Source organism: Dromiciops gliroides, chromosome 4, assembly GCF_019393635.1.
Source record: "Dromiciops gliroides isolate mDroGli1 chromosome 4, mDroGli1.pri, whole genome shotgun sequence".
Taxonomy (NCBI): Eukaryota; Metazoa; Chordata; class Mammalia; order Microbiotheria; family Microbiotheriidae; genus Dromiciops; species Dromiciops gliroides.
In genome coordinates this window covers 264,006,376-264,016,703 of record NC_057864.1, presented here as the reverse complement: position 1 = coordinate 264,016,703, position 10,328 = coordinate 264,006,376, and the positions used below count along the sequence as shown (strand labels likewise).

Below are 10,328 nucleotides of genomic sequence, written 5' to 3'. Positions count from 1 at the left end.
TTCTGTGAAATACTTCCCGTCAAATCACTGTGGGAGAAAACTACGAGGAAAATATGGGACAGGCGTGTGCAAAATAGACACCATGAAATTAACAAATCTATTCCCCTAAAGAAAACTCGGCTGTAATTCCTGAAGAGAACGCCAAGGGGCAACATTTCCCTCCCCCCTTTACACCTGGAACCCTCCTTCTTTCTAACTACACAAAGGGAATTGTCTCCGCCTCTTTGTGACATCACAAAGGGCAGTAGACCCGCCCCCTTCTCTTCCACCACGTGTGTATCTTTGCCCGGGCTGCCGCCCTAGCTCATTCCCTAACCGGCTGGTTTGAGAGGCGGAGGAGGGGGTTGTTAGCCTTGGACTGAGGGTTCGCTATGGGAAGTTGCTCGTTCGTTCTCCTGCACCCAGCCCTTCTCCCTGGTTATTCGCAGCCGGTTTCGGAGGCGAGGAAAGGGAGGCGACGGCTGCTGCAGCGGCTGCCTCTCCTCCCCTTGGCTGCCGCACCGCTGGGCAGGTGCTGAAAGCCACCCAAACCCGATTCTGTCGCTCTCTTCCACTTCTCCGCCTGCCGCAGTCTCTATGGAGCATCTGAGTTAGATGGGCTCCTGGCCCCGGAGGCAGCGGTGGATGTGGCGCTGGGCAGAGGCAGCTAGGGAGTGTAGCTGCCGCGGGGCAGCGGGCCACAGGCTCCACTGCGAGCCCCCGGACCATCTATGGGGGCTTCTGCGAGCAGCACTGCCGCCGGCCGGCGCTGCTCCCGCTTTGCCTCTTCCTCTTCCAGCTGGATCGCCAGCGGACCCCGAACCGCAATGATCACCCGCTCCTTCCTCCTGGTGAGTGAAGCTCTTGGCGGGACTGGGGAAGCGGGGGCGGAGGCGGTGGAGGGGTAGAACGCCCTGGGCGTGTGGGTGACCAGTTGAGGGGTGGCTTCCTTCTCCCTACTCCCCTTCCTAGTTTCTCAGATCCCAAGCCTTGGCGCCTTTGGGCCAGCGAGGCATGAGGCCCTAGGACACCTGCCCTGGAAGAGAGGGTGCATTCATGAGCGTTGATGGAAACCCAGAGTGACTGGGGCTTGCAAAGGCGAGGTATAGACTGGAGGGCCGCCCTTTGGGGAACTCTGCCAGGCCGGACTTGGGGGGGGTGTGTGTGTGGGGGACTAAGCAAAAAAAAAAAAAAATTCCACGCAGTTTTACTGGGTGGTGGGGGAGCTGATCCGTGTAGGTTTAGGCAGCCATCGCTGGCTATCCATCCCTAGAGTGGCACCATTCCCTGCGGAGAAGCTTCAAGTCTATCTCCTTCCGTTCCTGGTCCCCAGGTGTGCCCCGGGCCTGTGGGCCAGATTCTGCGGGGCGGGGAGCCGGGATTGGGAGCTAGCTCTTGTGCGGGCAGCGCGGCGGCCGTAGCTTTTGTTTCAGCTGCAGTGTCATGTCTGGATGCTACCGCAGTAGGGAAAGGAGAAGGAAGGAGAGAGAGCGCCCATGTGCACTGGAGCCCCGCATTCCGGAGCAGGGCGCCTGTATCAGCCGGTCCTTCTCTCGAGACCTGCCCTCGCCTCCTTCCCTTCGCCTTCCTCCCTCCTCCCCCCATACCTTAGGCTGGTTGTCTGCTCTTGAAAACCTTAGACCCATCCCAAGGAACCGCTAAAGTTCCAGCTACTGCATTAGAGCTCAGAATGGGGGGTGGGGGTGGGGGGCGCGGGCGAACGAGACACAAAAAAGGAAGATGAGCTCTTCCTTCTCTCTCCCGTTGGCTTTCCGCCCCTCCCCTCCTATTTACGGGCAGCGGGCTGGGATTCTTTCAAGCTGGTGCAGTCCCTCGGTCTGCTGCACCTGCTTCTGGCGCGTGTCTGGATTTAGGACCTTAATTACCTTGGCCTTCTGCCCTCAGTCCCCACAACAACCCCCTACAAAAATGAATGCCCTTATCCGTTGAGTTCTTCATATTCCCCTCTGAGACTCTGGGGAAGGAGGTGCTTTGGGGGAGGGGTGAAGGGGTAGAATTGGAGGTCAAACCCATTAATTCCGTCTCTTTCCTAGTCATTAATTCAAATCTTTCTTAGTATCCCTTTATCTTTTGTCCCCTGCTGTAGGGAAAGTGGGGAGCCCTGGGCAAGGGGCCAAGGTTTCAGGGAACTGTCGCTTTCCCCCCATTTTTCCTCACTCCCCTTCCTCCAGTGGCCTGGATTAGAAAACAGGAGTCCGCCTTCCAGGCAGAATCTTTCCCTTGTGTATAGCAGAGGCAGCCTTGCTGTCTCCTTTTCCTGAAAGGCTCTGAGTAGGGCCACCATGGACTGCTTTGATCCCAGATCCTTGCAGTTGCTATGGCAGGGTGCATTCAGTGTGTGTGTGTGTGTGTGTGTGTGTGTGTGAGAGAGAGAGAGAGAGAGAGAGAGAGAGAGAGAGAGAGAGAGAGAGAGAGAGAGAGAGAGAGAGAGATTAAGAATTGAGATTGGGGGTGGGGGAGGAGGAAAGAACTTTGTTTCTGTCAGTAGTCCTAATGAACCTTTTCTACCTCCTTCCATTTTGGGGTAGGTAAACTCTAGGTTCCGGTCCTTGAAACCTGTGTTGGTGTAGAAGGTGAAAAATATCAAGAGAATTCGTTTCAGAGTCAGTGAGGTTGGGTTAAAAAAAAAAAAGCTGATCAATGGAAAACAACTGAAGGATGGAGTTGAGTACTCTCAGGCTTCTGCTTGGCTTTTTGCACAATATGGTGTTCTGTCTAATTATTCTGCTGACCCTAGTTTACCCACCTGGTTGAATCTTAGTTTGCTAATGGATGATCCAGGGAGCTGCTTTTCTGTTTTTGAATTAGAAAGGTGTTAAATGATGCTCTGGGTAAATCAAGTGAAAGTCACTTGAAATACTAGGAAACTAGGAAAGAAAAGAGAATGTAATTCTCCCCCCCCCCTCCCATGTTTCTCCTTTTCTTAAATGCCTATGGAATTTTAATTTAACTACCTGTACCATTTGTAAGCCTGGAAACTTTGAGAGTGAAAGATCAACTGCATTTAAAATTCAAGGGAAGACAATGTAGTATAGTGGAAAGAGCCACTGGATTGGGAGTAGAGACCTGTATCAGTTGCTCAATAGCTTCATGACCTTGGATGCGTCATTGGGAGCCTTGGTTTCCTCATCTGTAAATTAAAAAGGTTTGGAATACAAGGTCCACTAAGGTCCCTTTCAACTTTGACATTCTAAAGTATAAAATAGTGTAGTGGTGATGGGGAAGCAATCTCATGATACTGGGACATTTGATTCTCAGACTGAGTATGATGGAAGAGGTTTCACATGTCACTAAAATGATACATTGTGCCCTCTTAGACTTGAAATGTCAGGAGGACTGAACATGGGAGTTTTTTTTTAACAATTATTAATTATTATTATTATTATTATTGGTGAGGCAATTGGGGTTAGGTGACTTGCCCAGGGTCACACAGCTAGCAATGAACATGGGAGTTTTTAAGGAACTATGTTTAAATTCTTAGTGAAGTCTTTTCTGTTCCCCTCCTGACTTTCTTAGTTATGGACAAGATATTTATGTCCTCCCAGTTACCAGGACTTTGCTGATCTGTAAAGCAATAACTTGAATCCTCAAAATTTTCCTATGAATAACCTGCCATTTGAGGATACTTTGAAAAATTCATACTGTGTATGAAACTGCTGAGACAAAAACATTTTGAGCCTCAGTTTTCCAGTCTGTAAGATGAGGATCAAAGTTCACATACTATCTACCTCCTATGGATCATGGATTTAGAGTTGGAAGAGACTTTAGCATCTGGTCCATAACCCTCAAAGTTACACAGGTAGTTAAGTGGCAGGGCTGGCATTTGAACCCATATCTGTTAACTCTTAGAATACTTTGTAGATCATAAGGTACTATATAAATTCGAGGTAGTTAATATTCTTTATTTCATTGCTATTGCTATGATGATATAATAGATCTATGTTTAAAATTATTGTACACATTCATAGAGTTAGAACTTTGTAATTTAGCACTGATTCATTACACTTTTAAGAGAATTTAAGCATTCATTAGCACAGTTTATATTTCATCAGTGGAGTAATGGAGGAAAAAAAAAACACAGGAAAAGACCAGGGGTAATGAAACTTTGATTTTAATCCCAATTCTAGTTATACTACCATGGACAGATCATTCCCTCTGCCTGGGCCTCAGTTTTCTTATTTATAAAATTAAAATATTGAACTGGATAACCTTTAAGGTCACTTTTATCTTGAACATTCTAAAATTCATGTCAACCAGACTTTAATTATATTCAAGAGTTGGGAAGAACTTTGGTGATCTAGTTGAACCCCCTCATTTTACAGTTGAGGAAACTGAGGCTAAGTAGGGCCATGACTGGTCCAAGATCATTTGGTGGTAAGAAGTATCAGAGCTGGATTAATTGGATCAAACTCAACTCTCTTAAGTGCAAATCCCACAATCCATCCACTATACCCTGTTTTTTAGCTGCTTTTGTTTTGTTTTGCTCAGTGTCCAACTCTTCATGACCTCATCTGGGGTTTTCTTGACAAAGATACTGAAGTGATCTCCATTTCCTTCTCCAGCTCATTTTATAGATCAAACAGGGTTACGTGACTTGCCCACGGTCACACAGCTAGATGAATCTTCCTGACTCCAGGCCCAGCACTCTAGTCACTGCACCAACTAGCTGTCACAAGGATATTTTCATGTTTCTGACAAAATGCCTTAACTTTAAAAAAAATGACAACATAATAGCTAAAGGAGGAGGAGAATGCTTTAGACTTTTTTCTGTTTCTTTGTTTTTTAGTGAGGCAATTGGGGTTAAGTGACTTGCCTAGGGTCACACAGCTAGTAAGTGTGGGGACCAATTTTGCCGCAATATTGGGGCAAGGAAGGAAACCGGCAGCCGCCCTCAAAAACGGAACAAGATTTATTTTAACAAGAACGAACTTAAAAAAAAACAAAACAAACACAAACAGGATCAGTAGGATCAAGGGAAAGGAAATAAAAATGGGGAAAGGGAAATTATAGTACCTGAAAAATACCACCGCCCAGGAATCAGCTGAAAATACACAGTAGAACACCTGCCGCTTTCCAGCTTCCACCTAGAATGCCCAATTCTCCTCCCCCAAACCTAGAAACACCCCACACAGTCCCAGCCAATGGGATGGCCGCTCTGACAGTCACATGACTGCCCTCACTAGACTTCCAATCATTATAATTTTGCCAGGCCCATGTAGGCGTTGGCAAGTGGTGATGACATGAAGTGCCAGAGCCCTGGCAAACGGCTACAACCAGTGGGTGGTTTTTGGAGCCCCAGGCCAGGGCTCGCAGAGGCATAAAAACCTCAAATAACAATTAATTCTTTACATTAGTGTTAAGTGTTTGAGGCCAGATTTGAATTCAGGTTCTCCCAACTCCGGGGGCCAGTGTAGACTATTTTTTAAAAAGTAATTTTGTATTTACCAGGTTGCCATGTGTTGAAGGCAGTAGAGACACCTTGTTAAGATGAAAGGAAGAGACTCTGGAGCACAGGTTGGCTTTGGATAACAAGTGAATTTTCCCATGTGTCTCAGAGGAAAGATCTGTCTGTCTTGCCACCTGTGTTTATATTGAATTTAGGTATCTCTACAGTACTGGAAAAAATAAATCAAACCGCTTCAGAGAGGCTGTGTGTTGTAAGGTTTGGAGTAGGAGGAGTGATTGAAATATTGCTATGATACTTAATTTCAATGCATAATAACAGAAATGTAAATAGTTAATATGCAAATTCATTTTTCTAGTGATATTCAGTGCTAAGTTTCTGAATCTATATTGAATTTTTTTAAAAAGTTGTGAAGTGCTAAGACATGTCCTCCTTACAGACTTCTGGCTCTTCTTCTTCTTGCTCCTCCCCAACATGATTAGTTCTATCCTCAATTGTGTCATAGTACATTGTATGGACCTCTCTGCATTTATATGCTAAGATGTATGATAAGGCAGAATATGGTAAATAAAGGAAGGACCCTAGCCTTTCATTATCTAGATGAGGGAAGTAAAGCAGTTTAAGTGCCTTGCCTGATATCACGCAAATATTGGAACTCTCATGTCTTGAGTCCAAAGTCACATTTACTTCCATAGTTATTGGTAAACATGCCTTTCCCTTGAGCTACACTTAGATTGTAAGCACCTGAGGCAAGAGACTACATCACTGGACCCAGTACTGTGCCTTGGACCTAGTAGTTGACTGATAATTACTGTTCACTTGAGGGAATCTTTTAGTCTAGTGCCTTTTTCCACCATCATGCTTGTTTCTCCTGTAACTCAAGAGAAAAAAACCAAACAAATGAGGCTTCCAAGTTTCTGCTGGTGTTAACATGTACAGTGTGACCTTAGTGCCAAGTATGATATAACAGAAGCAGGACCTGTTTGTTGATCTCAAGGAGCTTATCTTGAGATGAGTCACATCAGGTAGGCTTGAGAAAGACCCATGATGTCACAGACCTAAAGCTGGAAGGGGACCCCAGTGGCCATGTCGTCCCAACTCCTTCACCTTGCAGATGAAGAAACCGAGGCCAATGGAGGTTAGGTGATTTGTTCAAGCTTATTCAGGTAGTAAGCTTCAGAGGCGGAATTTGAACCCAAAACCTTTCACTCTATTACCTGTGTTCTTTCCCCTGTATCACACGGCTTCTGATAATGAAAAGGGCTAGCAGGTCTTAGAAACTTTTATATGTGTGATCAATTTAAAAATAAAGATATGACTACTAAGCTTTGAGCTTGGTAGAAAATAGCAAGTGTAGTTATAAGATTGGATTAAAAACCTTAAAACCTGGACCCTTTCCCCCAACCCAGATGAGTTTGCTCTCTTTTATTGGGGGTGATTACCTGGGATCTCTGCACCTCAGAATGTCAATTTGTCAAGAGGGTGTTCCTTCTTATACAAGGCTGAATGTCAGACTCACTAAGAAGCTTGGAGGAGGACATTGTTAATGTCATGTCCAGGACCTGAATTATTAAAAGGCTGAGTCTAAGGCTGCCTCTTTTCTGTGTGTTCTAACCAGATAATCCTAGAATATCTTAGAATAAGGGTTTCCTCATCTAGATAATGAAAGGCTAGCTTCCTTCATTTACAGTATTCTAACTTATCATAAATCTTAGCATATAAATGCAGAGAGGTACATACAATGTACTATGACACAATTGAGGATAGAATATTGCTTAGAATAGGGCCTTAAAAGTCATTAGACCAGTTTGCTAAAGTACTCGGGTCTTCCTAACTTCAGGCCCAGTGCTCTATCCATTGTGCCACCTAGCTGTTCAGAGTAAGAAGACCTGGATTCAGAGATCACCTGTTTTACTATTTTGTGACCTTAGTCAAGTCACTGAACCTTCCTGGATCTTAGTTTCCTTATTTGTAACATGAGAAGATGGAACTAGTGTGTCTCCGAGGTCCTTTCCAATGTTAGATATGTGAACCTATGATTACATTAGAAGTTATTCTGTTATTCAGATAACTTTAGTCTATCAAAGCACACTAACAGATTGTGTCTAAAAATGCACGTCTCATTCTGCATCTATAGTCACTTGTCTTCCAGGAGGTGGGAGGCATGCTTCATCATCAGCCCTCTGAAGTCATAAAATGACCACAGTCTTTGGACCAGACTTCCAGAATCTTGCAAAATTGTTTCTCTTTACATCACTGTGGTCATTGTATATTTTTTTCTCCTAGTTCTTATTTCATGCTACGTCCATTTGTAGGGAACTTGTGAAATGACTTATTCAAGGTCACACATCTAGTGGCAGAGTTGAGACTCAAAACCAGGGTTCATTTGACACAATCAACCAAAATAGATAATAGCCTTGTGGCTTCTCCAAGAAAAAAAAATCATGTAACAAAAAATAATGAAACACTATGACCTACAGCTTAGGTGTGTGTGACATTTATTTTGTTTATGTAACAAGCATTTTTAGATACCTACTATGTACCAGATAGTTAGGCACTGGGGCTGTAGAGGGGAAAAAAATGAAATCAACTTTGTCCTCAAGAAACTTAACGGTCTATTGGGGACTAACTTGTGCTCAAGTAAATAAATATGAAATGTTTACTACTTTTCAAAATACTTTAACTTCTCTGTTTTGTTCCTTGACAACTTGTTTCCACCCAGAAACAACATGGTATTCATTCTGGAAAAAGTGCTGAACTTGGAAAACATATGACAATCAGTCACTAGTGATCTTGGATGAGTCCCTGAACTTCCAAACCTCAGTTTCCTCATATGAAAAATGGGGATAATATTTGTCCCACTCGCCTCATAGTAGTATTATGAGGATCATGTGAGAAAGAATACGTGAAAATTCTTTGCTGATTGTAAAGATGTCACAAAAAATAATTACACAATATTGGTACTGGAAAATGAATGCTAAACTTGGAATCACAGAACCTGAGATTGAATCCTGTCTGTTACTTGTTACCTCTGTGACCTTGGACAAGTAAGTCATTTCACCTCTTGGGGACTCATTTTCCAAATCTGTAAACTGAGGGGATTGGATTAGATGTCTTCTAATGTCCCTTCCAGCTCCAGATCTGTGATCCTTTGATTTATAAAGTAAGATGGTTGATTATCTACAAAACTTTATAAGAAATGAGGTAACTTGGGGCCAGAGTGATGAATTGAGATCCCCCAGGGTCGCACTGCTATGCAGCAATGCCTTGCTCTAGATCAAACAATATGTGACAGATCTCATTATAACCAAGCAATTGACATAGATGCTGCTTTAATGTTTGCCAAGCGTTTTACATATATTATTTCATTTGAGCCTCATGAAACTTTTGTAAGGGAGGTAATATGAGCATTATTATTAACCCCATTTTAAAGATGAGGAAATCCAAGCAAAGAGGTTAAATGAAATGTATTATTTAGGTCTTTCAGAGGTGGTATTTGAACCCAGGTTCCTGACTCCTAAGTCTTTTACCCTTTCCAGTACATACCATGCTCTCTTTTCAACTGGGACAGCTAGGTGGTTCAGTGGGTAGAACTCTGGGCCCAGAATCAGGAAGACCCATCTTCCTGAGTTCAAATCTGACCTCAGACACTAGCTGTGTGACCCTGGGCTTCACTTAACCCTGTTTGCCTCAGTTTTCCCATCTTTAAAATGAGCTGAAGAAAGAAATGGCAAACCCTTCCAGAATCTTTGAAATGAAAATCCCAAATGGGGTCAGAAAGAGTTGAACACAAATGAAAGTGACTGAACAATCTTTTCAGTTACATAAATAATTCACATTTATGTAGTGCTTTGCCATTTTTTCAATGCCCTTTCTTCTAGACATAGTTGTGAAGTAGGTAAGGCAACCATCAATAATAGCAACAATAATTCCCATATATGTATATTTAAACATATATATGTATGTGTGTAATTTACTAGGTGCCAAGTGCTTTACAAATCAAATTTTATTTGATCCTCACAACAACCCTGGGATGTAGGTGCTATTATTCTCATTTTGCAGATGAAGAACCTAAGGCTAACAAAGGTTAAGTGACTTGCCAAAGGTCATAGATCTATTAAGTATCTAAGAAAGATGAGCCCAGCACTTTATCCACTGCACCACTTAGATGCCCCATTAGTATTCCCATTTGACAAATAAGGAAACTGAAGTTGAGAGAATTAAAGCCTAAGCAAATGGCAGAACCAGTATTCCAAGTGATCATCAGCTAGGTGGAGCAGTCGATGGATCAATGGGCCTGGAGTCAAGAAGACCGAGACCCAAGCACAAATCTGGCCTCAGACACTTACCAGTTATGTTGATGCTAGGCAAATCACTTAGCCTCAGTTTACTTACCTGTAAAATGGGAATAATAACAGTACCTACCTCACAAGGTTGTTTTGAGGATCAAATGAGAGATTATTTGTAAAGCACTTAGCTTGGTGCCTAGCTTATAAGAAGCCAAGATATACATGTTTATTCCTTTCCCTCCCCCCTTCTCCCTTCCCCCTTTCCCAAGTATGATGCTATTTCCTCCACACCACACTGGCTTCCCAGAAAGCACTGAAGGCATTAAGCTTAATTGCTTGGTATCCAATTCTTGTAGATCACTGTGCTGGAGGGCAGAAGTGGTAAATCCCTTTGACTTCATAAGAAGTTTGGTGGTTTTGCATTCAAGTGGAGCTTTGTGGGAACACATGCTATAATTGGCATAATCAAACTGTTTTATTTTTTTAAGCCCATTAAACTAGATGACCAGATTCATCATCAGACTTTTCAGCTACCAATATGAAACAAGTGAATTTTCTGAGTGATCACTGTAATGCTGATTCCTTTCCATTAGGCACTAATAAAGCTTTGGACTTTTACACAGGGAAACTGGGCA

At 43.3% G+C, this 10,328-nt stretch overlaps 1 protein-coding gene across 1 annotated transcript in view; it reads left to right on the top strand.

Moving 5' to 3' along the window:
* The first annotated feature begins 255 nt into the window (after positions 1-255).
* The window catches only part of TNFRSF21 (TNF receptor superfamily member 21), a 117,359-nt gene continuing 107,286 nt past the window's right edge, over positions 256-10,328 (top strand). The window contains exon 1 of the mRNA XM_044004986.1: positions 256-830. Within this exon, the coding sequence (XP_043860921.1) occupies positions 711-830 (120 nt within the window). The 5' untranslated portion in view covers positions 256-710. The remainder of the gene's footprint in view (positions 831-10,328) is intronic.